The sequence below is a fragment of the Pagrus pagrus genome (assembly GCF_965226575.1).
Source record: "Pagrus pagrus genome assembly, chromosome: 8".
Taxonomy (NCBI): Eukaryota; Metazoa; Chordata; class Actinopteri; order Spariformes; family Sparidae; genus Pagrus; species Pagrus pagrus.
The window spans coordinates 14,454,540-14,480,896 of record NC_140192.1 but is presented as its reverse complement, the minus strand read 5'-3'; the positions used below and the strand labels follow the sequence as shown (position 1 = coordinate 14,480,896).

Below are 26,357 nucleotides of genomic sequence, written 5' to 3'. Positions count from 1 at the left end.
TCATTTATTCATCTTTTTACCCATGAACCTTGTTTGCTATCTCAAATGTACCAGCTGGTTAGCTCATTTTTTATTTTCTTATTTTGTAAAGTGTTTTTTGCACAGCCCATTGAGATTTATCCTTGCCCGTAAAATGACCAGAGCAGCTCTTTCTCTCAGAGACATAACTCCAGTCTGCAACCTGCAGTTGTTGGCGACAATGCCAATGTCTTACCGTCCCTCGTTTCAGATGACACAGAGTGGAAACCCATAGAAACCCGTGGAGAAGGGCCTTTAAACTAACAGGATTAGAGTGAAAGCGAGTGTGTCTGTTCCATTTCTGTTTTTGTTTCCGTCGTTATCTGTGCATATTCAAGATTAGACACTTCATATACCCTTGCCATGAGAGCAAAACAAGGGCTCTACATAGCCACTATGGCTCATTAAGCACCAACATAATGCATCACAGACGATGGTTCCTGTGTGGATTGTCACTTGAATTTCACATTTGGCCATCAAAGCCCCTGCTCACTGGATGAGTAATGACTGTAACATCTCTATTTCTATGTCTCTGTTGCTCTCTCTGTCTGTCTCTCTGTCTCTCCGTCTGTCTTCTCTCTCTCAGGGTTTTCTGCTCATAAGTCTGTGAATCGGGAGGCTTTCCGACGACAACCGGTTCAGAAGACACGGCAACGCTGGTTAAAGAATACTGTGCCAATTTTTGTACTGTAAAAAAAATGGATTTCTTTCTTTTTTTATACCACTTAAATGTTTCTGTTGGGCTCTGCGATTTTGTCTGTAGCAAGTTGGAAATGTTCTGTTCTCTGAGAATCTGTTTTGCTTGTTAATGATACTTCCAAAAATTATAAATCGATCATTTGATTCATAATGTGTGCACCAAGTGTAATGATCTGCCTCATTGTGAATGCATGACCAAGACAAGAATATACTCAAGAAATATAATATAGTCTGTGTTATTGTTACAGTTAAAAGGCTTTTATTGAGGTTTTATATTTACAAGAAAAAGTGTGGCGTTTAACAACGACGTTTCTGAAGTATGAATTAATTCGACTTTAAGTTTCAGGAAAGAATCAGGGCTGGTCAACTCTGTTTTTATCAAAGGCTGTAAATTCAACAGAGAGAGACAAGTGAAAGCTGTACAGGCATGCAGATAGAAACACTGAAGGACAATTTTGGCGTGTCGACAGGTCGTCCTGAATTATGAAAACAGCGATTCTGTCACAGCCTCAACAAACATATTATCTAGCACTTCACTTGCAGTCCATTAAAATGCATCAGCCTCTGTGCCAGCTGTCTGTTTAGTGGCCTGTCCGTCCTCTCATAACATCATTATGTTGTGTGTCCCAGCTGGTGCTTGCCCAGCCCACAGCAGCTGCATAGGAATGTGCAGGGCAGTCTGAACCTGAGTTACTACATTTTAAAAATAAACTCAAATTATCAACAAATAAAAGTCTTTTTTAAAAATATCTAAGCATTGATGTGTTGACTACATTAAAAGTAAACTGATTTTTGCCAAATCATATAATCATGGTGAAGGGAAATTGTTTGCAAAAAAACCTTATTTCTTGACTTATGCATGGTTATTCAATGATCTAATCGGGGATTGTTAGACATTTTGGGAGTCATTGTTGAGAGTTGATGAGAATATCGACACCACTCTCATGTGTCTTTTCACACAGGGTTAAAGTTAGCCTGAGCGAGGCCTTAGGTTAGCATTAAAACTGGTAACGGGGAAATGTACAATATGTCTCTACTAGCATCCTCAATATTAACACCTTAATAATAATAATTTTTTAAAGCTGTAAAAACAACACATTGTGGTTTTACAGGGTGTTACGCTATGTGCTGGGCGTTTCTTTTTGGCTGAAACCAGGAAGTCACCCCCTTGGGCCAAGGCTAGCTGTTTGAAATGTTACCACTCTTGACACACATAAAACTGCAATTTGTCATTTTTACACTTTGGATTTTTGTACGAATTAAACTAACAAGATATAAGAGAACTGCTTGGGGGAAGATTTTGTTACCTTCGGACAGAGCAAAGCTTGCTGTTTCCTCTGTTTCCAGTCTTCATGCTAGGCTAAGCTAACAGGCTCCTGGCTGTGGTGTCATATTAACCTTATAAATGTAACAATATATTTCTATCAGTAACCTAACCTCATTCATTTTAGCTGTAGCCTACAAATATGACACATTCTGGTATTACGGGATGTTATGTGCTGGATGTTTTCTTGGCTGAAAACAGCAAGTCACTACTCCCGCAAAGAAGTTGTCATGCCAGGCTAGTTGTTTCCCCCATTTCCAGTCTTTATGCTAGGCTAAGCTAACCGGCTCCTGGCTGTGGTGTCAAAATTACCATACAGATGTAACAATATCTCTCTATCAGCACCATGAATATTAACACGTTAATATCTCCTTTGTTTTAGCTGCAGCCTACAAAAATGACACATTGTGGCGTTACGGGATGTTACGTGCTGGGTGTTTTCTTGGCTTAAAACAGGAAGTCACCACTCCTGCAAAGAAATTGTCCCGCCAGGCTAGTTGTTTCCCCTGTTACCAGTCTTCATGCTAGGCTAATCTAAACAAGACATAGAGTAAGAGAGGTGCTTGGGCAAAGAAGTTTCCAGTCTTTGTGGTAGGCTTAGCTAGGCTAAGCTAATCAGCTCCTGGCTGTGATGTCATATTTACCATACAAACGTGAGAGTGGCATCAATTTCCTCATCTTACTCTCGGAAGATTGCAAACAAATGTTGTTATTCCCCCAAAACCGTAAAGTATCCCTTTAAAATTGACATATCTCTATATCAAAACATTGCTAATGGAAGCAAACAGGTCTGTTTGTGCACCGTGTGCTGCCCAGATCATATCAGACAGCTGTCAACTTGGCACCAAAATGTCCATTTATCAGCATCATGACTCCTCTGCCTCTTGCCTTACATTAACTCTCTGCCTCTGCCAACATGCAACACACTCATTCTTTATTCCTTTCTTTCTGCATGATATTGCGCAACCCTGCGGCTCACACGCCACTCTTTCACTGTGACCTGACACCTGCTCAGTAGCATCAGCATACTTGTGTGTGTGCGCGCGCGTATGTGTGTGTGTGTGTGCCATAGAAATCATCAAGTGTCATCATAAATCATCTCTTTACGAGTGGGTGTAAAACATGCATGTGCTCAGGTGTGTATTTTTTTAGGATTGTTCTGCTTGTTACCTTGTCAAACTGGTCAGATTTTAAAATAAGCATGAATTTGTTGCTCTGTGAGTCACACAAGCCTGCAAATCTAATCTTACAGATGGTGTTTTGCTGACAAGAAACTGCCCACGTGGCTTTTTGTTTTGATCTCAGCAGTTCACTTCTATTGTTTTAAGTTGCAGTGAAGTATTCATTCAGGGACAAGAGGCAATCACACTGCCGCTGTGGTCATTTGCTGCTTTCCAATGAGTCAGGGTTGTAATTTGAATATATTTGTGCAGAGGGCCACGTTGTTTTTTGATAACCCACTCTGCAGTAACCTGTGGCTTTCTTGTCAGCTTCTGAGTCTTGAGTGTTTCCTTTCTTTGTCTTTGATTCAAATTAAAGATAGCCGTCAGCATGATTATCGGATTTCTATGTGATTATCAAATGTCCCTAACAGCTGCTGAGAATATATTTGTTCTTTTGTTGTTGTTTTTTTTCCGGAGTCGACTATTTTTACTGCCGGGAGAAAATGGGTGATTCCGATTGTCGCCATTGTTGTGCATTCTGGATGAATGTCTCCTGTGTATAATTTGTTGAAACAGATTTAGCTGAATTGGAATGAGAGCCGTCAGGAAAATGTCTGTGATGTAAAATGTGCAACGGGAAAACAATTGATACGAGACATAGCTTCTATATATAGCTTCTATATATATATATATTCAAAGACAAAGTATAAAATATAAAGAGTACCACTTCGACCTTTTCTAAGAATGTATTTTGATTATGTAAATGAGCACTATGATTCTGCTTGATTTAAAAAGAACAAAAAAAAGGCATATTCTATGGTGTCTCTCATATCCTTTAGGTATGGGAATAAAACAGCAGCATTAAATAAATGCATGGTGATCTTCTGTCTCCTGTTAATATTTAAAGATGCTCTGTCTATTTACCAGCACTGTGTCAGTCAGTGAGACTGTATTGTGAAGTTATCCGGCCTTTCTAACAGGGCTTTTGGATGGTAAAAAAAAAAAAAAAAACATTCTTGAGGGGGGTTCTTTTTCTGTGTTTGCATATCGCTGCTGCTATGAACAACTCTGATCCAATCAGCCTCTGCTATAATGACCTTTGTTGTGTAATTGATTGAGGGTATTCCATTTTAATGCATCAACTGCAAGGACTTTGCATTTACTTACAAATAAAGAGAAACATTTACAGAATATGTCAACACATGAGCTGGGGTTTGTTTTTTCTTGTTTATCTAAGAAAGATGCCACACCGGAAAGGTTTATTCCTGCAGGAGGACTTGTTTAAGGTCGAAGCATTTTTAGTTTGAAGGTCAGATTTGGATGTTGATAGAGTTTTTCCCCTGAAAAACAGAGTTGCAGCAAACAAGTCATTTGCTTGCCTCCCTCCTCCTGCCTCTGTAAGTGCTGGTCGTCATGGCTCAGAGAGTCGGCACTCAGAATGCAGAGATGCTTCTCAGCACCATGGCAACTCGTCAACAAAACAAGCCGTCCAAACTTTACACACCGACTCTGATTGGTGACTGGCTGTCATGTAGAGTGGCACTGGCCTTTCTAATTAGCTCCCAAAGACGTTTGACCCTCCTATTGAGCAGGATAGGTTGCACAAACACACCCTGCACTACCTGCTGGTCATATGCAGTGCAGTGATTACACTCGGAGCGTAAATATTTTAACGCCACATTGAGTCTTAACACAAACAAGCAAAATTTGAAAGTGATTTAGTAAAGGCAGCTAAATATATCTTTCTCAGTATCAATATCACCGTTACTCAGTGTCGTACTCATGGTTCATGGGAGGAAATTGGCCAAGGAGACGCTGCTGCCTTCTCTGCTGGAACACGATGACGCAGAGACTGAAAGTGAGAAGCCACAGCTGGGGGAGGTAGGAAGCTAACATCCAGCCAAGTGTGCAAACTGTTGAGAGAGGAAAGTGTGAACAACCAGGTAGGCAAGTGAACCACTGTTCAGATGGAGATTTTTATGAAGGCTGCTGAGATTAAATAAGAAAAGGAAAGAGACTTTAAGTGGCAATGTATTCTGTGAGAGTATAAAAACAGGTCTTGACCACAATATCACCTCTTGGCACATCTAAGCACTTTCCTTCCCCAAGGCAAGGAAATAAAGTCTGAAAAGCACGGACTAAAGATCTGCTATTTCCTTTTTATGGTTCATTCGTTTGACCTGTGTATTCACATGAATTAATTTAACAGAGGAGACTCAGAGTCTCACACTGAAAGTCTGTTTTAATTACACCTTGATGTAGTATAATCACAGGGCTGTATGCGCCACAGTGAGTGCCCTTGGACATGTGCAGTACCACACAAATGCCAAATAATGGTATTTATAAGTGGCCTATTTAGTCCTGAAAATAACAATATACGGCATGTGAAGTGAATACGCCATAGGCCAAGAAATAAAGGGAGTGAAATACAGCTAAAACAGCCTCTAGTGAAAGCAGTTGAATGGATTTAGGGAAGGAACGGTCTTGCAAACAGTTCCTTGGACATTCAGTAGTTCAAAGGTATCAGTATCATAGGCGTCAGTTTTTTTCTCCTGACGGCAAATCCGTCAAATCTCCTCACTCAAGCTGTCAACATCTGGCCGCTTTGAGGAGTCACAGTGTCTTACTTTGTCATCCTCCCACCCAGCAAGGAGTGATCCAGACAGAGGTCAACATGCATGGGCCAAACAGCCAACACTCAAGCCCCGACAGGAATATGCTAATTGGAGGTGAAAGAGAGGGTGAAGAGGAAGAGGAGGAGGAGGAAGAGGAAGAGATTAAACAAGAGAAGCTGGGAGGAGAGGATCGTGTGATCTCTGATGATGACTATGACACAGATCTGGAGCTCGGAGGTAGAGATAAGTGATTTTGGATAGAAAAAGGGAGACAAATAGGGTGGGAGAGTTATTACATTTTACAGTGGTGAAGGGTGTGATGTTCTCTATTATGAAAAAAAGTGAGGAAATTGCTTGGTGATGTGAGGCGTATGTTTAACAATGACCTAAAATAATATTTTATTCAAGGCTCCAACAGTGCAAAGGCCTTTGATGGTGAGTTTTGATTAAATCTTCATCTGAACTTGCTCTGATAAGACAAAGGCCTCCTGTCACCCCGTCTGTTAATCTTGTCCCTTCCGCCTTTCCATCTTCTCAATCTCTACATGATTTCAGAGAAGGAAAAAAAAAGAAAAACAGAAACTCCTACACGCGCCTGCCCACACATGTGGAGCCCTGTTCTGCATCTTAATGATTTCATCTCAGTCTTTGTGTCAGGCTTCCTTTTAACCAGAAGTGAAAACCATCTGGTATGAATGAGCTCCCCTGACAGGGCGAAATCAGCCATGAGGGACTTTTCAATATCACACTCAAAAGGTCCTCCTCCTCCGGAGAAGTGCCACATCTCTCCTTCTTTCAAAAGAGGTATTGATAGCGAACAATTGAGACAGACACTACACCTCTACAGTCTTTGTTCACATTGCAGATCAGGAGGAGGCATATGACCCGACGGGCCAGACGCGCTACATGGAGGCGTGTGAGAAGTTACAGGTGGCACCTGCCTCTATCTTCTTGCGGCAAATGAAAAATAGCGAGCTGTCCATGATGCATCGTGGTCTGGGGCCTCAGGTACTTTAACCATAAATTGGGGACTGTATGGGAATTATTAGAGGCGAAGGGGCATAAGAAGTGTTGAAAGGTTATGTTTTTTTTTCTTTGGGACAAGCAGGGGAGGGTCCTTTTTATATGTTTTCCCAGTCCAGATTTATATACGTTTTTACTTCTATCATTTTATTCCATGGTTTTTATAATTTGGACCCCTGGTGTGAGCCAAAAACATCTCATCAGCAGCCACTGAGCAGCCATCTGTGTCCAATTTATTCTTTTAGTGACAGTAACAGCTGTTTATTTCAAAGAAAAATGATTTATTCAAAAGCTAAGTATTATAGGCAGTAATAATTAACATTTTCTCTTTTGTCAAAAAGTTAATTTCTTATGTGTGCTGAAGTGAAAGTCCAGTCGAAGTTTAGTCCATAAACATGTTCAAGTTTAAGTTGCCCCCTACATGCATAATTTCCATACAGTTCCTTGGACTGTCTGTCTTAGCTTCATAGCGTCTGTGAGGGTCTTGTTTTGCTCATCACATCATTTTCACCAGGAGGAGGGAAGGTACTTGAGCTGAACCTGCCTTCTTAATACAGACCTACAAGTATTTGACATTTTTTGTCTCACTTAACGCTATTTCAGATCAGCCCAGACCTTTGTTCAGAGAAAACTAATTAATTCAAAGTCACATTCCCCTCCAGGGGGACTGCACTGATCATGAGTAGAGAGCGCTGTGTTAAGCCTTAGCCCAGGAAATAGATCCTCTTCACAGTACACTTTACAGCAAATTATTATTATTATTTTAGTTCTCATACAACACGAAAATGTACACAGACATATACAGACCTCAGGTTTTAAACAAACGTTACCAAACAGTAATTAATGTGCCAGTGTTCAACACAGTGTTTGAATTATTTTTACCATAAAGGCTACTCCGGAAAAATAAAATTCAATATGCATATCTTGTAATTTGTTGCACTTTATTTTAGGCCTCAAGTCAATAACAATTAGTTGTCTTTTTCATGCTTAATCAATGTAAAATTGCTCTGTGGTTGTACATCCTCTGAAATGTGAAAATACGTTGCCTGGAGCTCTTAGCAACAGTTTGACATTTTTACAGGTTTCCACTGGTCCATAACGCTGTGAATGAAAGTTGTATCAGTAAATCCATTCCCTAACAAGCCATTTCCTGAGCTTTCGGCTTCAGTAACATCAGTCAGACAAATTGAACTGGATTTTTAAAAGTCTTCACCCGTCAATCATGCAGAATGGAAGTAAAGTAAGAAACTGTAGCTTCCAAAGGTCATTTATCTAATGTCCTGCAGATTGACTGGCGTACATAGAGGTACTCTAAGACGTGCATTTAAACATGCTGTACTCTGATGGGGCCGTTTCTGCTCTGCTTTTCTAAGATCAAGTTAACATAAGGCTTCAGGCACTCAACTTTCTCATTAGCTGTGCTGGAAACTATAATTTTCATGTTCTGCAAGCTACATTTCTGACCCACGCCTCCACACAGCTCCCTTCTGCTTCATTTGTCTCACACAGGTTTAATATCCCTCTCTCTCCTCCTCTCTCTCCTTCTCTCTCTCAGTCTCTCTCTCTCTGCCCACCTGCATCAGTACATCTACTCTTTTAACTGGAATACGGATAAGAAAATATACTGCTGCAGTGAACAAACAGAAGAATTTCACTTTGAGGAGGGGGGGTGGTTGGTTGTGTGTTTGCAGGGCACCAAAGCACTGGCGGTTCCCCTGGTAACCAACACTTCAATACTGAGGCTGAACCTGCGAGATAATTGGATGGAGGGAATGGGCGGAGCTGCTATCGCCGAGATGTTAAAGGAAAATTGTTACATTACAGGTGGTTTTACTTGGCACTCAGGCACGCACACAGTCTCTCCTCCTTCTCCCTCAACCTGTCTTCTCTAGCAAAAGTGCGACCCTGACTCCCACTCATACGCCACTCTCACCCCAATTATATGCCACAGCACACCATTTAACATCTGGGGTCCCTGTCTCATATTTGTTAAATGTCAGTCCTATGTGCAGATCAGGAACCTATGGGGGAAATCTATGGAGAATAACTCCTGTGAGTCATGCAGGCTCTTTGGGCTGCTGGCGTTATTTTTAACAGTCTTTATCATACACCACTATTCAACTTTCAGGGGCAATCCAGTCCAAATTTTACAGATTAGTTGCCAGCGTATATTTTTCTGATGCTGCTGCAGACATTAGCCAACACATAATTTTAGAGGAGACCTTTTTTTCTGATTTCAAATTGATTATGTAAAATTGGCTTAAGGGTAAGGGAGGCAATTCTGGAGGAAGATCATGCCCGGGTTGTCAAATACCGACGCTTTGGGCTAGAATTTCGGGCCGAACACCAACCCAAGGAGTCGGTACTTGATGACCTGGGAATGACACACCATTAAACACACTGGTCCTCTAAAAAATTCAGACCTGATGAACTTCAGACTGAAAAAAAGGAAGGGAAGGAGTTACCAATAACTATTTTCTGAGTCTTACCTCAGCAGTAGTCAGGATACCAAATCAAACTGTAATAAAGAAAATCAAAAACTGATGTACAGTACAGCACAAAACCATAAAACATCTTTTGAATTGTCAAAGACTCTCCTGTACTTATTCTCTTTGCTTACATCTTCGTGATTTAGCTTTCTCCTTCCACGTATTGGTCTTTTCACCTCTTTCCATCGTACCTGACCTCTTACCTGTGTATTTGTGTGTCAATCCCAGAGGTGGATCTATCCGACAACAGTCTTGGGGATTATGGGGCCAGAGCCATAGCTGGTATGCTCAAAGAGAACAGCACCCTGGTGAACCTTAATCTGTCAGGAAACAATTTCACAGACCGGTCTGTGGAACACCTTGGCTCAGCGATCATCACCAACACCAAGCTGCAGCACCTCAACCTCAGCCACAACGCTCTAGGAGAGCATGCAGGTAGCATAGCAATTAGACTTGTAAAGGTCTCATATTTTTATTGTCGCCTTTCGAAGAAGGAGCCAATGTCTCACATTTTTATTAAGTTGATATTAAAGATTCATAATGGAGATACATAACTTTGCATGTTTTCACAGCACGGGACAATGTGTGGTATCAATAGTTAGAAAAGGATATTAAATACTGTAGGTATGAGATGTAAATGAGTCTTGTTTCTCAATATATATATCCTCTGTGCTTTATAACAGACTGTTTGCTCTTAAGTTTAAAGGTCCACTTTGTAAGTAAGTTGATTTTTGAGTCTCAAGTCCCAACTCGTTAAATACTGACACTTTGGGATTGTACAGTAGGTCGTATTTGATGGTTTGGAATGAGACTCAAAAGTCAACATTCGTACAAAAAATTGATGGTTGCAACACAATAGTAAATTCCTGATACTGTAAGTGCCATCTTTGAATTGTCATCAGTGACTTTATTGCTTGAAACCAAAACTTTTGTTTGCGCGTTAATGAACAACCAGTTTAAAACTTGTTAAAAGAATGAATGCAAAGTCCTCTTTTTCTCCCTTATTGGAAGTTAATTGAGTATACAGTAAAGCCCTATAAATTAACCAAATACAGTGAAGAGTGCAGAATTATCTGAAATTATGACCATGTGCTATCAGACTTTTGGAAAACCATTCTCATGAAAGCAGCATGAGTTTGCCGTAATGGTGCAGCCTTATCTCTAAGCAGTCATAAGACAGCAGGCAGCAGCAGACTGTGGCATTCAAAGGTCAAGAACATTTTGCCTTCATTAAAACCTCTTTCAATTATGATGTGGATGAGCTTTGTGACAGGCACCTTGAGGAGAGAGCCTCTGATGTAGGTGATTGAAAATAAATCTGTCTCTGGGAAAGGGGACATCACCATGTCTCATTGCCATGCGCATGACTATGATTCAGACCCACATATTCAATTCTATTTTCTCCAGTGCTGAAATATCAAAGAAACATCATCCGTTTTGAGTGCACTCTTCCATATGGTAGGTTCCTGAGAGAAAGTATACCAATCAAACACTCTGACAGTCTTGCTATGGTGTTATTGCTTTTTCAACCGAGCACAGTAAGTATGTCTTTTTCTATGATTATGAACTGCTGAGTGCCATGCACTTTCCTATCCCTGTGATAAAGTGGGTGAGATGATGATGGGGGAGCTTTGTCTTTGGGCTCTCTGCCTCTGCAGCCCTCACTTACCAGGCCATGAAACACACAATCAAACCATCTCAGTGGAATCTACTGGAGATGAGATAAACTACCTCCAAAGAGTGAAGAAATGAGTGTGCTTCATTTTAATAAGAACTTCTGACTTCGCTTTCTTGCCAAATATCTGTCATCTTTTCCTGGATGTGAATAATTTTCTAGTATCAGAGTTTCACTTTCCAGATACAAACTATTACAGACTGTCTGATAACTAGGATTTACAGTATATTAGATTTGAAGAATACATTGTTATTCACTGAGGATATTAGACATTTTCTTAAATGATGTAGCATTTTATTTTGTCAGACTGCCATTATTTTTCTTTTCCTATCTAAAGGGCGAATCCTGGGAGACTCGCTGTCAGAGAACACAGGGTTGAGATCACTAAGTCTTGCCTGGAACTGCATTCGTGGGAGAGGAGCTGTGATGTTGGCCAATGGCCTCGGGGTAATGCACCTAGTATTCAATGTTTGAACACTAGCTTTTGAAAACAACATCCACAGGTGATAAAGGGAATGGTTGGGACAGCACGATTTTGTAAGCTCATATCATATGAAAAATCAAATCAAGTTAAGAACGCTGTCAGCCCTTTCACCATATATACACATTCAGAAATAGACCATATCAACATTTCTAAAGTATGCATGCATGTATGAGCTGACTTGGAGGGGATGGAGGGGGTGTTATAGCTAGCAAGAAGGCTGCCAGGTGATAAACCACGGCGTTTCAACATTTGTTAGTACATTGAAAATGGATGACTTTAACGAGACGTCAGGACGTTTTCCAGCCGTGTAGAGGCAACAGAACCAGGTTAAGCCATAACATGATGTTTCCTATCCCTCAACAAGTGGTCTTTGTGCCTAAACCTAACCAGACAGAGGTTGGAAAGTGATGTTGGGCGGTAAGGCCGGCCTCATAGCACAATTCATACGAAATGTGTTGGATGTAGTTGTGGTCAAGGCTCCATGTAGGCCACGGAGCCCTGACTACAGGTGGAAGTTAGTAAAGTCTCAACACAATAAATTCAGCTGATTTTGTTTTAAACTAAACTTGTATATTAAGTTTAATGTTATGATTCAGTTGTGCAGGTTGATATTTGCTACAAGAGGAGGACACTATATATCATAACCTGGCTAACTTACTTATCCTGTTTGTGAAGCAGCCCCCCGGTCACGTATTCATTAAGCTTCTCACAGCAGGAGAGGCAGAGACAGTTCTTCCTTCCCTCTCTTAATGACTAAGATGGTCAAGGGGACCCTGATCAGTACGCTGCACTGACAGCTTTGATTGATTCAGGTCCTGAGAGGCTTATTACTGATACTGCTGCTCTCTCACTTTGAATTAAGATGTTTCTTTGTTCCTTTGTTAATCTCGTTAGAGAACTTGTTCAAGTTTTACTCATTATTGCATTTGAAGTCTTACTCTACCAGGGATTTTCTTCTGCTCTGATTTTTAGGGAAACATCTTCCTTAGATCTGTTGATCTTTCTTTCAATGGTTTTGGTATAGAAGGAGCCATCGCTTTAGGACAGGCTCTGAAGGAGAACAGCGTTTTAGAGGAGTTGAATGTGAGGTATGAGCCTTCGTTATTTGGGTTATCTGATAATCACATTATCCTATAGTAACAGTTTAAAGGGGCAGCTTGGATTATCTTTCATAAATCCAAAATGAGAGCAAAGGATATGTTTTACGTTGTATGGTATTAACTGCGATAGAAAACTAATACAAAAATCCTTTCTGAGAGTTTTTCTGAGGTTTGGTAATAAATGGTTTTATTTTTCTTAAAGTGAAAACCATAAACAAAGTTCAGTTTCCTCTGCTTCTCGTTTTAATTCAAGCAAAACAAAGCTTGCCTCACAAATTTCCAGACATTGTGCTACATGGATGAATAATGCCATTTAAAAAATAACACTTTGTGATTGCTTTCCCTCACACTCCAACACACTTTTTTTCCCGTTTGTTTTCTGCCTGCTACTCTCCACAGCAACAACCGCATACCCCCTGAAGGAGCCATTCGCCTAGCCATGGGCCTCAAAGTAAACAAGACAATCAAATCCCTGAATGTAAGCTGTTGAAAAGAGATTGCTTGTAGCTTGAAAAGCAATGGGGGGCATCAGTGGATAAAATGGGATAAAGTAAATGGATCACTGTACTTTGTTTTAATGTCAACTCAAAAGCAGAGTTCAGTTAGTAAAAAGTTTAGAAGACACAATCCAATTTGCATTAGTCGCAGCTAATTACTGAACTTGTTGTCACCTGTTTTTTAGGCAGTACAAGTAGCCTGGGATGGCTAAACTTTATCAATAGCATCTTGTCAGTGCTTAAAGGTTAAGTTTAGTTTGACCTCATGCTTTGCTTTCTAACAAAGGCTATACTTACTTGCCTGAGTTTTGATAAGAAGAGCATTACCATTCTTACAGTATGTCTGTAAATATGAAGCTACAATTTGCAGCAAAAGTTAGCTTAGCGTAGAGAGTTGAAACAAGAGGAAACAGCCCCAATGTGCTTCGATTGGCTTGTACAAGTAAGCCTTTATGGAAGTCAGGAGATGTATAAGAGCAGCAACTCCCACATAGGGAGGAGGTTATAGTGATGAATGGGCCAAACACAGGACTTTCACCCAGGAGACTGGAGTTCATGTCATAAGCGATGACTTTATTATAGACTTACTGGTATTGGACTTACCATTGACACAGTTTGGTAGGACTAAGAGGAACAGTGTTGGGTAACAAAAAATAGCTGAAACAGCTAGCCTGGCTCAGTTCAACAGTGACAAAGTCCACCTATCAGCACCTCTTAAGCTCTCTAATGAACTATTGCTTGGCTCTGACCAGTTGACCCCCACAAAGTGAGGACTCCAGGAAGTAACTGGTTCCAGCCAAGAAAAAGGCCGGCACATAATTCCCAGCGCAAGTGGTGGTAATCTTTTAAACGTGTGTACGATTAAGAGGGATTTAGGGAAACAGAGTCTGCCATTTTGCACCACCATGTTTCTACAGGTGGCCCAGATTGGTCAAATTAAACACTGGCTCTAGCGCCAGGGGAGGGTGAGGCGAGGGGTGTTCAGTTGGTCAGTAAGCCTTTTAGTAGCCTTAACTTATTTTGTCACCTGCAGAACCAAACCCACAGTAAAGACATCTGTGCATTGTTGCCATATACTTACATTTTGAATATTTGTCTTTGGCCAGATGGGGAGGAATCCCATCCAGAATGCAGGGTGCTACGGGATCCTGAAGTCTGTGAAGGATAACCCAGGCTCAGCCATGGAGGCATTAGACTTCTCGGTAACTCACACACATCCCACCGCTATGAGACTTTCTGCAAATCTCCTTTTTAAACATATTCACTTGCTTCTCTGTGTATCCCTCTCCCTAGGACATCACAGTGAACCAGGATTTTGAAGACTTGTATACGACAGTGAAAGAAATTTTCCCTGCGCTCACTGTAAATCATGGGGGCAGAATTGGCACATTCAGCACAGCAAAAGCTTGAAAAGTGCTTTTGTGTAAATTGTGTAAAACTGCGTGATTGCTGTACTTTTATGCCAGAAAAGATAGAAGAAGTCTTGTCAAAGCCCTGTGGACGTTTTCATTGACAGATAAACCGAAGGACGGATGCATGAAAGGGTAAATTCTTATAAAGATAACTTTTATGTTAAAGAGCCATGGGAGAATATTCCTCTGAAAGAAATGCATTTAGATCAAATACAACATGTTAAATACCCAATCAATTCAAGATTAAGATGATTCTGAAGTCGTTTGTTCATATCGTAAAAGAAAAAGTATGCTGTGTGTGTGTGTTTTTGTGTGTGTGATGGGGAACAGTGTTGTTCATGTCATTGAACACAGGCATACAATACAGGTATTGAGTATGATTCTTTTTAGGTATGATCTGATTTGATGTTATATAATGTCAGTGGGTAGAATGATGGAGAGGATCAGAGAGCACCGCATTGTGTATGAAAAGAAGTGAAAGTGGGTTGCACAAAAGGGATTTAAGTACTGCATGACTAGTCTAATAGAGAAACCAGCTTTAAAAGAACGGTCCACCATTAGATAAGAGACCTGTTTACTGCAGCAGGACAACTCAAACAGTGATAGATGCAGTAAGCTGTCATTTGGAGACATGTATCTCTCCCACACTCCCACCAAAATGATCTCATTGTATTTCATGTAATTAATGGTAACACCAAAAGCATACTGGAATGTATTTGTATAAAATCTTAAAATGTGTGACTCATTTAGACCTTTTTATAATCTTTAGATGGAGGAATGGAGAGTAGACATTTATCCCAGTGCTGTTTTGTAATAGGCTACAGTGTCAAGGGACTTATACTTTACCTGAATTTCAGATTTTGTGCACTTGCTCAAAGGAAGGACTTTGAGAGAAAACATTTTTCTACTTCTTGCTCAGCTGCCTTTAGGATATCTAATGACTACAGTTGTTGTTCCTTAGCAGAGAAAACAATGGGCAAGCAGCAAAACTCAAGTAACAATAAATTAGATAATAAATTCAGTAATTCAGTTTAACTTTCTAGAAGGGGCTATCCCTCATGATGAGTTGACAATTTAAGCTGATAATAAATGTCATTTAAAAAGTCATTTACTTAATCAAACAAATAATTAAAACAATTAATAAAACTACTAAAATGTAAAAACACTCATCTGAATGTAAAAGTCTTGCATTGAAATGCAGAATGAGTGCAAATATAATCTAAATAATTACCATTTCTGTCAGTCAACTGTCAATCTATTAATCAATTGATTAATCAACCAATCTTTGAACAAAATATCATAGTATCATATTATTTAAGTTCTATTTATGTTTTGTATGCAGAAATCTTAATTTGTAACAGTAACAGTAGCTAATTTAGTATTTTAGTTTTGTGAAATAGCTTTTTAAATTCTTCTTCTTCTATTATAATTATTATCAGTATTGTTGTTGGTGTTTTGTTGTCCTTATTAGGTTTTAATCTGTCATAAACATAACATAGACTTCTTAAAAACATAAAATATCACTCAGATTTCCAAAGCATGCTGCCTATGAGCTGAATAAAAAAAAATAAAAATGAGATAAAATAAAGTGAAATAAAATAGAGTAAAGTAACAGACATTTGAACCCTGACCTTTCTGGTTTAAGTAGAGGGCTAAGTCCATCAGCAAAGATCTCATTACCATTGAAAGGCACTCTCAACTCATCACGTCTGATCGATTGTGCACAGCCTATTGATCACTGCGTACTGCGTCACAGAGTCACGCGTGTTTTTAAACCTCTGGCGGGCTAACTAGTGAGCAAAACACCAAACACCTCAGAGAGGGGAGCTAAACATTAACTAGAAGCAGTGTGTTTGCGTGTCAGAAGAAGTTTTTTACTCAACAGGCGAACATGGCGACGGCTGGTCCTGCTGTGCTGTCTAAAGGACACATGTTGCACAGGTACTCTGTCACCCTGCACGCGACCAGGTAAGCTAAAGTGTCATGTGTTAGCTAAAGAAGACTTTTTAAATGTAGCATTAGCTAAGTATTTACTAAAAAGGCCCGTTTAGTTTGAGTTTGGACTCCGCTTGTTATCATTTATTACATGGCGTTAGGTAGCTGTCAACACAAGTAAACAGACGTTTTTGTGTTAAGAGCAACAGATCATATAGTGTAAATGCTAAGGTTGAATCAATGTGTACATGTATTGCATTATGTTCTTGCAGGCTAATACTCTTTATGTAACACACCAGGGTCATTATTCACAAAACAACCAGGCAGGTTTCCAAACTTGCTTTAATCATTTGCTGGACATCTGACCTTTGTTCTGTAAAGCTGCATTATAGGTAACCAAAACTTGTTGGCAGCTCATTTTTTTGCCTCCACGCTGCTTTGGTTTTACTCTGTGGCTGCCTGTATTCATAAACAAGTTATTGGCTTGAATACTACTTTGTTGTTATTGAGAGGGAGCCATGGAAAATGTATTTCTAATTATAGCTCCCAATTAAAGCCACTGGCCCATACAGTTATTAAAAGAGAGTCTCACTGACCTTGAAAGTTTGTGGATTTTGAATGTGGAATAAAGCCTTCGAAAGTGTTTCGTGAATTAACAGATGGCCTTGAAAGTGCTACGTGCAAGTCAACATATGCACAATATAGCTCCCTAATCCATAAGTGGGCATATATCAGCTGTTCTCTTCGGGCTATTATTGGTACAGCACTTGACATCCTGTGAGAAATCCTGAAATTGAGGTTAATGTTGACATTTAAGCAGCTTTATAATGGTTTCAGAATTATGACAAAATGTGTGATGGAAAAGCTATGAAAGTCATTAAAATGCCCTTGGATTTGATGTACAGCTTAGTGTGGCTGCTTGGTTTAGCACTGCATATGAGTAGACATATTCTGTGTGACGCCGATGAAGCAGCTGACAATTTTTCTCCTTGTTCGATTGACAAATTTTATCAATCAATGCTTACTTTCAAATTTTAGTTTCTACGTCTTTACAAAAGGTGATAGCTTCCATTTTTTGATACAGTTTCAGCCTCACGTTTTTAAAACACAACCTATACGTATTTGATTTAACAACCAATAATGTTTTAACCATAAATAATTCAGTTTTATCTTAAAGCTGCTGTAAGTGATATCTTTTTTTATCTGAATAAGTGTTAAATAACTCAGTAACAGTAACGACATTATAGAGTGTTTGATCAGTAACCAATGTCTCTCCTCCCCCACTCATACAATACAACAGCAATTTTTCTGTTTCCCTGCCCACTTTGTCCAATCACAACAGAGAACTGCATAAAGGGCGGTCCTGTTTGTTATCATGTGCAGAGAGCAGGATCCTCTTGTTTGCTGCTATGTTTGGCGATTACCGCTGCAAAACAAACCGGGAGTTAGCTAAAATGATGACAACGCTTAGAAGAGCTTTAAATGCAGTAGTATTTCTAGTCGGTATTTGGGCCGCAACTAATGATATTTTCATTGTAAATTAATCTGTCAATTATTTTCTTGATTAATCAGTTAGTTGTTTGGTCTTTTACAAAGGAAATGAAAATCATGGAAAAAGCCCAAGATGACAAATTGATTGATTGATTTTTCGTTACATGCACATATAGTGCTCAACCCTCATGTGCTTGCAAGACACCACAAATACAGTTGCAGCGATCCAACAGTTCATAACATTTAATTTCATCTTGGTCTTGAACAAAACATTTTGCCTCCTCAGAAAATCTGCTACAAAAAAGTTGCCTTCCTGAGGCACAGCTCAAGTTTTTCATAATCATCCAACCAAAACAAATCAGCATAAATAGAGGACATTTGAGCAAAAAGTACGTCCTCCTCTGGATGGCACTAAACTAAACTAGACTAAACTTGGATGTCTTGTTCTGTCCACAATCCAAAGATATTTATAGAGGAGTAAAGAAACCAGAAAATATTCACATTTAAGAAGCTAGAATCAGAGAAGCTTTTTTTCTTTTTTTCAAAATCCCTTTTTGCTTTAATGCCACTTTTACAGCCCTAACCAGTTCACATTCTTTGAAACAGCCTGAACACACGACGTATTCAAGGCTCTCTGATTTTGAAAGACAGTGAGAGAGAGTGGATTAAAATAATTTTAAATCTGAAGACACAAGCTGGCCACTCACTCGTACAGTATGCATGTTTTTCATATCAAAGGATATTAGCATGACTATCTTTAAGCCCATATGTCACGCACATCTCCATGTTCCTTTTAAGTTAGTCTTTCTTCAATCAGTAAACTTCTCTGTTTTATGTTGTTGCTCCAAGCCTTTGTGAAACTTTCTTTCATCTTGTTTCTGTGTAGGAGGTTTTCAGAGAGCGGCGACAAAGGCTGGTTCCGTTCCTTGTTTGTGCACAAAGTCGATGCCAGAAAAGATGCCCACTCCAACCTGCTGTCAAAGAAAGAGACCAGCAACCTGTATAAAATTCAATGTAGGCACAAGCTCTTTTACTTACTCACAAGCGAAGGTTCATTTTCTCAATGCAGAAGGCCAAATGCAAGTGAACGTTATGCATTCATATTATGATATAATGAAATGGGCTCTGGTTTGACTTTCGACATGCTATCATCTGTTGTCTCTGCAGAAAAGAGCTAAATAAATCATATTATAATATGATAATTCAATTCAGTCCACACTGGCCTCAGTGACCTCAGAAAAAACTGAAAGCAACACGAGAGACAAGCACGGGACTCCACTGTACTGTAACAAGTTATTTGTTATTATACTTTACATGTGCAACATACAGGCAGCAACAAGTGATACAGTTATAGTGTGATGTATCAAGACTGTACAGTGTGAAGTTTTGTAAGCGCCATCAAAACAATTTTTTCTGGTTTTTGTTTGAGTCTGTGGTAATAACTGTGTCTGCCTCATGAAGAGAAATCTATCACTCTCCCCGGGCTTTGATCTTTTTTGTGTGGCGTACATCTCACCATGTAGGGATTTCAATTTGAACACTCTATCAGCCATAGCCTATAACCCATTGAAAGCGAAACTGTTTTGTATATAGAAGACTTTGCTGAATCGGAGTGTGAAATTACTTTGTTGAAAGAATTCGATTGTTGCTTGTATTTTAAAAAACACCCATTTCTGATAAGTCTGCCTCTCTTTTTTTCAGTTCACAATGTCAAACCAGAGTGCCTGGAAGCATACAACAGTCTAGAGTGAGTGCATTGCTTTAAAAAAATTCCCTGCATTAACTCCACCAATCTTATTTGCTTGTTCAATTGGGTTTCTGTCAAAAGTACATTATGAAAGGTTATATTTGTAGAATATATTTCTGTAAAATGTGGTAGACAAATTAGCGAAGCTATGCTTTGAGTCAAGGAGCAGGTAATGAGATTTTGTTGATTGCACAATTTCAGAGTTTTCCACATTCACAAGACGCATTAAATTGAAGTAATAGAATTAATTCAAGGCTACAGAGTGTGACTATGTGCTGTCACACATCTGTCAAGTGCGACTAAACATTTTCATTAGTCGCACAGGTGTGCCTGATATTCAGCAGTTCAGATTAAAGAATCTATGAAAATATTTTTTTAACACCCACTGAGTATACAGATGGTTGCTTTAACAAATATCAACATATAAACATATTTTCTCTAGAATAGATCGTAAAGTTAAGAATTTTGATAATACCCTGATGATATTTGAGTTTGTTGAGCACAGTTTCTTGTGGAGTGTGCTGTGATTTAAATGATGAAAAGTATCTGTACCTTTGTATTCCTGTTTACATCGTTTACATAATGTGTTAAATGTGTTATAATGTGCACCGAAATGATGTGCTTGTACACCTAAATGAAAAAGTTAGGCGCACCAGTTCAGCCAGTGTACAGTTAGTCTCGAGCCTTGTAAGTCTTTGGGTATAAAAACAAGTTGGATAATGTGGGCTTAATGCTCTCTGAGTGCTGTCTAGTTGTTCATTGCGGTGAAATGACAGTATATTATAACTGTTTTACACAAAATACTTTGTGTTTTCTTTTAATGCTGACTGTAGGGCTGAGGTGCAAAACAGGCTGCATCAGGACCAGGAGTACCCTTGTGAAGTGGTGGGAAGCTGGAACACCTGGTATGGAGAGCAAGACCAAGCTGGTAAGCAGCAGTAACAGAAAACATGATGAGAAGCTGATGAAAAGTGTCACCTCTTATTGATCACAGTCACGGTTTGCAGCGTGTTTTTTTCTGTTTCAAGGCCTCATGAACAACCCACTTACTTTGAGTAGCTGCCGTTTGACTGTAAATTGTTTGGCAGAGCATCACGCAGAAATGTACAGACACAATGACTCACCACCAACACTTCTCCTTCTACATATGATAATTTACAGTATGTTGTATACATTAAAAGCATTCAGCGACAGCAAAACATGCTCACATGGTGATGGAGGTGCTGTATCTGTGAGTTGTGTGGGTGTCATCAGTCCTCTCACAGTACTGCAGTGACATCTGCTGTTCTGTTTTTGCAGTGCATCTATGGCGATACAGAGGAGGCTACCCGGCCCTGACTGAATGCTTGACGAAGCTGAACAATAACAAGGTAGACTGTGAACTCTTTCTTAAGCTTTTCCTTTGTTACACATATGTAATATATAATATGTTCAGTGCAGAGGTGCAACTTAACTCTGATTTGAGTTGTATCTCTACCATGCAGACTTTAGTTCACACTAGAAAACGCTGTATTGTATATCTTTGTTTATTCCTTTTTTTTTTTTTTCATTAAAACATTTTAATGAACATTTTACATTTTCTTTAGGAGTATTTAGAGTTTCGGAAAGAAAGGGCGAAAATGTTGATTTCAAGGAGAAATCAGCTCCTTCTGGAGTTCAGTTTCTGGAATGAACCCTTGCCCAGACCAGGACCCTGCATCTATGAAATGCGCACCTATCACCTCAAGGTATCCACATATATTGCACTTTAACTTTAACTTTTTAAAATAGCATGATTAACGTGAATTTAAATATTACTTTATAGATTATATTTGAGATTCTGTGACTTTTGTTAACATGTCTGTTAAATGATAGTATGTTAAAATAAAATTCGTAATTGCACACTTCGGGACTGCCTGTAACGCAGTTCTCTTATCTCTCTTTAATGACAAGGCACATTTTAGCACCTAGATCCGCTATTGACAGGGATGCATTTTAACTGCATCTTTTTGTGCAAACAAGTCACAGCAGTTCACATCAACATTTAAAGGTTAGCTGCTGTGTCTGCTTCAATCAGTTTCACATCTTTCCCATTCAACTAAGGCTTTCCATGGGATTTACACCTACTTCTCATAGTTGACTCATTGTATTGAGGAGTGAGCTGTCCATAAGTGGAGAGCTGTACCTAATAAAGTGGTTCAGAACATACCTATTACAGAATGTGTGTACAACCAGCACTGATGTTCTTCCTGCGTGTGGGCTCATGTGGCAAATACTTCAGAGTTGGTTGGTCTGTGTTAAATAAACAAGCTATATATGTGCTGTTAAATTGGTTTGACTGTAGCATTATATCTGATCGGGCTGTGTGTGTACATGTACAAGTACCATAATGATGATGTAACTTAATATAATGTCATATTTTAGTTTGAACTGTGTTAATATGTAACCTCCTCATTTGTGTTTCAGCCAGGAACTATGATAGAATGGGGAAACCACTGGTAAGGCTCAACAAGTTGCTTTAAGCAAATGTATGATATCAGTTGCCTGAACTTTTCCCTGTGTAAACATCAAGTATTGCAGTAGTCAGGTGATTATTACACCTCTGAAAATAACATGTCTTACAACAGGGCACGGGCAATCAAATACAGACAGGAAAACAACGAAGCAGTGGGCGGGTTCTTCTCGCAAATCGGCGACCTGTATGCTGTTCATCATTTGTGGGGTGAGTATGTAACATATGTTCATCACCACAGACATATTGTTTTGAGTGTTTGTAAAGGAGGCAAGAGCAAGTTTCAGTAGCTCTCTTGAAGGAAATGGCAGCTAAACAAGCTCTGAATCTGTACAGGCAGATGGCACATGAGTTAAAACTGATGGGAAGTAGAAACACAGCATTTATTTTTCCCTACAGGTCCCCATGTTGCGGGACCTGTTTGTTTTTACAATCCACACATTTGTCAACCTGGTTTCCATTTATTGCATGTGTGTCCCTCCTGGAAGAGGGATCTCTCCTCATCTTGTTAAAATGGGATTTTGAGGAGGGGGAGAATTCACAAGGAATTAATCGAACATTACCTACCAAGGAAAAATGTGGATGTTTACATATGTTACAGTAGGGGCAGAATGACAAATAATGATCCACAAAATATGCCTATTAAATATCCCTTTTCCTAGAGTCCAACTGATATATCGGTATATTATCAGCTGATATTGGCCTATCACAGATGTATGGGTAATGTCTTATATGTTGGCTGATATTTTCCGATAAATCAGAACATAAGCAGAAATAGATGCTTTGGGGGAATTTAATATAATTAGATTCACAGCAAAGTTAACTGTTTTAGTGCATTGGTGTCAATTTGGATGATAAAGTTTATTGTTATGCAAATAAAAAATGAAAAAAATAACTTGACTCTTCCTTACTTGCAAAGAAAGTCGATGGTACGTGTCGGCAGTAAGACTGAAATCCGAGGCACTCTGGTATAGTAAATAAAAAAAATAATTTAATAGATAAGCCTACGCATCTCGACTCAAAGAGGGCAAGCTTATTGTTAAACTGTTAAATATCCTGCCTCCATTATGTAACTTTGTCACGTGTTCCACAATTGAGGCATCATTGCAAAAATTGTGTGTTCATGTATATATTCTGTGTGTATAAGAATATTGGCCAATAAATCAATATCAGAATTGTTTTACTCCGTAATATCGCTATCTGCATCAGCCCCAATAATCTATCATTGGACTCCATACCTTCTTATAGAGATCTAAAATAGAGAAACCCTATGGTGTTGTTGGGCTTTGGGGGTAGAATTAGTTTATAGCCCTTCTACCTTCTCTGCAGCTCGCCAGCTACTGAGGTTTAATCCAAGCTATTTGATCATTTCTGCTCGAAATGATTTGTCCAGCTAAAACTCAATTTTGCCTGAAATCAACCTTCTAAGAATATCAACGCCAAAATATTATATATCAAAGTGATATACAGTAAGTTCAATCACACATAATGTAATATATGGTTTGGTTACTTGTGTTAACAGCTTATGAAAGCCTCCAATCCCGGGACGATACGAGGAACTCTGCCTGGCTGAAGGAGGGATGGGATTCCACTGTGTATTATACAGGTAGGAGAGACATTAACACACATATGATCCCAGAAAAGTTTTGTCTCAAATCTGGAGATTGTACTTCACAGCAATACGAGAGGAAAGAGTTCAGACCGAAAACTTGTGTATTAAAATATAAAGTTTACTGGACTTACTCCCTGTGAAGCATATTGAGAGCATAGGAAGAGACTAGCACACATCCCCCCCTGTAGAGAAGAGAGCCCACAGGTGGATGCTGAGGATATGGAGGGAGCAAACATCCATTCATTTATCAAGAGCAGGCTTGTAGCTGCAGCAGCAAAGCAAGCAGGTAAGCTCAGAAATATATACAATATGAGTTGGCATATTAAGGAAGAGGTTGACCAAACATGTATCCAGGCAATGCTGTTTCAGTGCCACCTGGGCATGGCTTTATTGTGTCATTTCTACAGTATTTATTCTGTCTCAGCGCATAAACACATTTATAGCTAGATGGATGTTTCAGCAACAGGAAAGCATATTTATTTTGGACCGTAAAAAGGGTGAACATGATGTGATGATGGTCATTAACTCTACTTTACGATACATGCGCTGACCTCTTTGAAAATAATGAAGTCACCATTGTAAGTTTCAACCATAAAATTAAACTTAAGTCCATGGTCTTTGAGTTGATGTTAACTCTTTAACATGTTTCTCCTGTTCTTTCTTCAGTGCCTTTGATCAGAAGCATGGAGTCTAGAATAATGATTCCCACCAAGAGTTCGCCTTTACAATGAGAAGACTGAAACTTCAAAATCAAAATCCACCTACTGCCAGAACAACATGGTTTCTTTTTATCTGCTGGATGATCTGTGTTACGTTTAAGTATGTAAACAAAAACATTTTCTGAGAGTATATTTGCACAGAGGCCAACCAGTCATGACATGTAATGATGCAGAGTGCATTTATTTGACAATCCTAAAATGCTGCATTTCCAGAAATTTAGTTCAATCATGTGGACGAAAGAAGTGACAATGGGCACAGTGAAATGCCAGATCATATGTATTACATTTCTTGCATGTTAATTACAATATAAAATGACAATTACATGAGCAAGAGCAACGTTTGGTATATATCCTGCTTTTTGTGTTTACCATGAATTATGGTAATGGACTGTGTATTTGTTTTTCACAATGAAGACTACCTCAGTCACCTCAAAATATCTGATCATCATTGTGCTGATTTAACATTTACAGTAACGTGTAAAGAGCCTACCAGGAGCATCTGTGTTACTTCTGATATGAAGTGGACAGTATTTTCAAAATAAAAGTTGACAAACACACAGCAATGTAGTCATTGGTCATTATAATATACAGAGCCAAGGTTGCAGAGACAAAGAGAGGAAACTGGAGTTTGGGAGTCCTACCCAGTCAGATTTTAAGATATATAACTGACTGCTAAATGCATCTAAAGCCAGGGCAGTACACACCCCACTTCACTGTCTCTGGGTTCACAACACAACTCTCTAGTTTCACATGCCACTCTGCTACTCCATTAAACTCATACCTGTCCCTCCTAAAATAATGACAGGAAGGGACTGACTCTTAGGCAAGGGAGCTTGAACTACAACTAAGTGTTGCAAATGAAAAATATATAAACAACAGGTAAAGTGCCATTAATGATGATGAAATAATTATTTTATTAACAGTAAACTTAATTCTGCAAATCCAAAATAATGCTGTGGAATTATTCCTACTGAATATATATAATCTACCTCAGTATACAGTACAGTATAATATAGTATATAGTAGTATAATAATAAGCAACACAAATCAATATAAATTTAGATAATACAAAATACTGTAAAGGAGATATATTGTGTACATTGACAATAACATTTTGAAACAGTAAAGGGCCTTCTCCAGACTATTGTCACAAAGTTGAAAACATGCTATGTATTTAATAGTGAATGTCCTAACCTGGGAGTCAGCACCCTCTCAAGGGTTCAGGAGATGATGTATGGGAGTTGGAAAAAAATTATGCATATCAGACTTTTCTCTAAAACATTGTGAAATGCTGAGTAGGTTTAGAATATTCAAATGATGAGGAGCCATGAGTGGATGTTTCTTCATATTAAGGGATCACAAGCAACAAGGGTCAGTGGCCTGATGTAATGTGATATTGTATGCTTTAGCATTACAGTTTGACATTTCAGAAACGTTGCTTATTCACTTTCTTACACAGAGTTAGATGATAGGATCTTTACCACTCTCATATCTGTCTGGTAAATGTGATTATAAAGACTACACAGCCTACAGTCGTGTTATTGACACCGTCTCGTTGAATGGTACGGAAGCCCTAAAGGGCCATGCATTCATACATTTTATTTCCTCCGTTTTCCCGTGATAACGAGTTAACTTCATTTGTTTTCTCGAAATCTCGAGTTATTATCTCGAAATAACAACTGCCATTTTCCCGAGATAACGGGTTAATTTTCTCGAGATAACGAAACTTTGTTTTCCCGAGATAGCGATATAATTAATTCGAAATGAAATGAACTCGTTATCACGGGAAAACGGAGGAAATAAAATGTATGAATGCATGGCCCTTTAGGGCTTCCGTAGAATGGTCAGCAAAACACATAACTA

At 39.0% G+C, this 26,357-nt stretch overlaps 3 protein-coding genes across 10 annotated transcripts in view; all 3 read left to right on the top strand.

Moving 5' to 3' along the window:
- The window catches only part of nos1 (nitric oxide synthase 1 (neuronal)), a gene marked incomplete at its 3' end in the record, with an annotated part of 42,588 nt that extends 38,178 nt beyond the window's left edge, over positions 1-4,410 (top strand). For all 4 annotated transcript variants that reach the window (XM_084359246.1, XM_084359247.1, XM_084359245.1 and 1 more), the window contains one exon: positions 605-4,410. In XM_084359246.1, the coding sequence (XP_084215372.1) occupies positions 605-620 (16 nt within the window). The remainder of the gene's footprint in view (positions 1-604) is intronic.
- A 296-nt stretch (positions 4,411-4,706) lies between these two features.
- lrrc74b (leucine rich repeat containing 74B) lies at positions 4,707-15,267 on the top strand. 4 transcript variants are annotated; one of them, XM_084360231.1, is made up of 10 exons: positions 4,707-5,085; positions 5,852-6,056; positions 6,685-6,827; positions 8,534-8,666; positions 9,560-9,766; positions 11,344-11,453; positions 12,463-12,578; positions 12,990-13,041; positions 14,194-14,289; positions 14,381-15,267. In XM_084360231.1, the coding sequence occupies exons 1-10, from the start codon at positions 4,987-4,989 to the stop codon at positions 14,495-14,497; spliced, it is 1,278 nt and encodes a 425-aa protein (XP_084216357.1). In that variant the 5' UTR covers positions 4,707-4,986; the 3' UTR covers positions 14,498-15,267. The 4 variants fall into 4 exon arrangements, 3 of the variants coding, with proteins under 3 accessions (XP_084216357.1, XP_084216356.1, XP_084216358.1); XM_084360230.1 differs by having other exon boundaries at positions 12,990-13,068; XM_084360232.1 differs by having other exon boundaries at positions 5,081-5,147; positions 12,990-13,068.
- A 917-nt stretch (positions 15,268-16,184) lies between these two features.
- nipsnap1 (nipsnap homolog 1 (C. elegans)) lies at positions 16,185-24,509 on the top strand. 2 transcript variants are annotated; one of them, XM_084359459.1, is made up of 10 exons: positions 16,185-16,467; positions 18,812-18,939; positions 19,627-19,672; positions 20,506-20,600; positions 20,972-21,042; positions 21,259-21,399; positions 22,118-22,149; positions 22,279-22,373; positions 23,686-23,769; positions 24,442-24,509. In XM_084359459.1, exons 1-10 carry the CDS (start codon positions 16,391-16,393, stop codon positions 24,504-24,506), a joined length of 834 nt encoding a protein of 277 aa, XP_084215585.1. In that variant the 5' UTR covers positions 16,185-16,390; the 3' UTR covers positions 24,507-24,509. The 2 variants fall into 2 exon arrangements, with proteins under 2 accessions (XP_084215585.1, XP_084215586.1); XM_084359460.1 differs by lacking the exon at positions 24,442-24,509 and adding an exon at positions 23,918-24,248.
- The last annotated feature ends 1,848 nt before the right edge of the window (positions 24,510-26,357 follow it).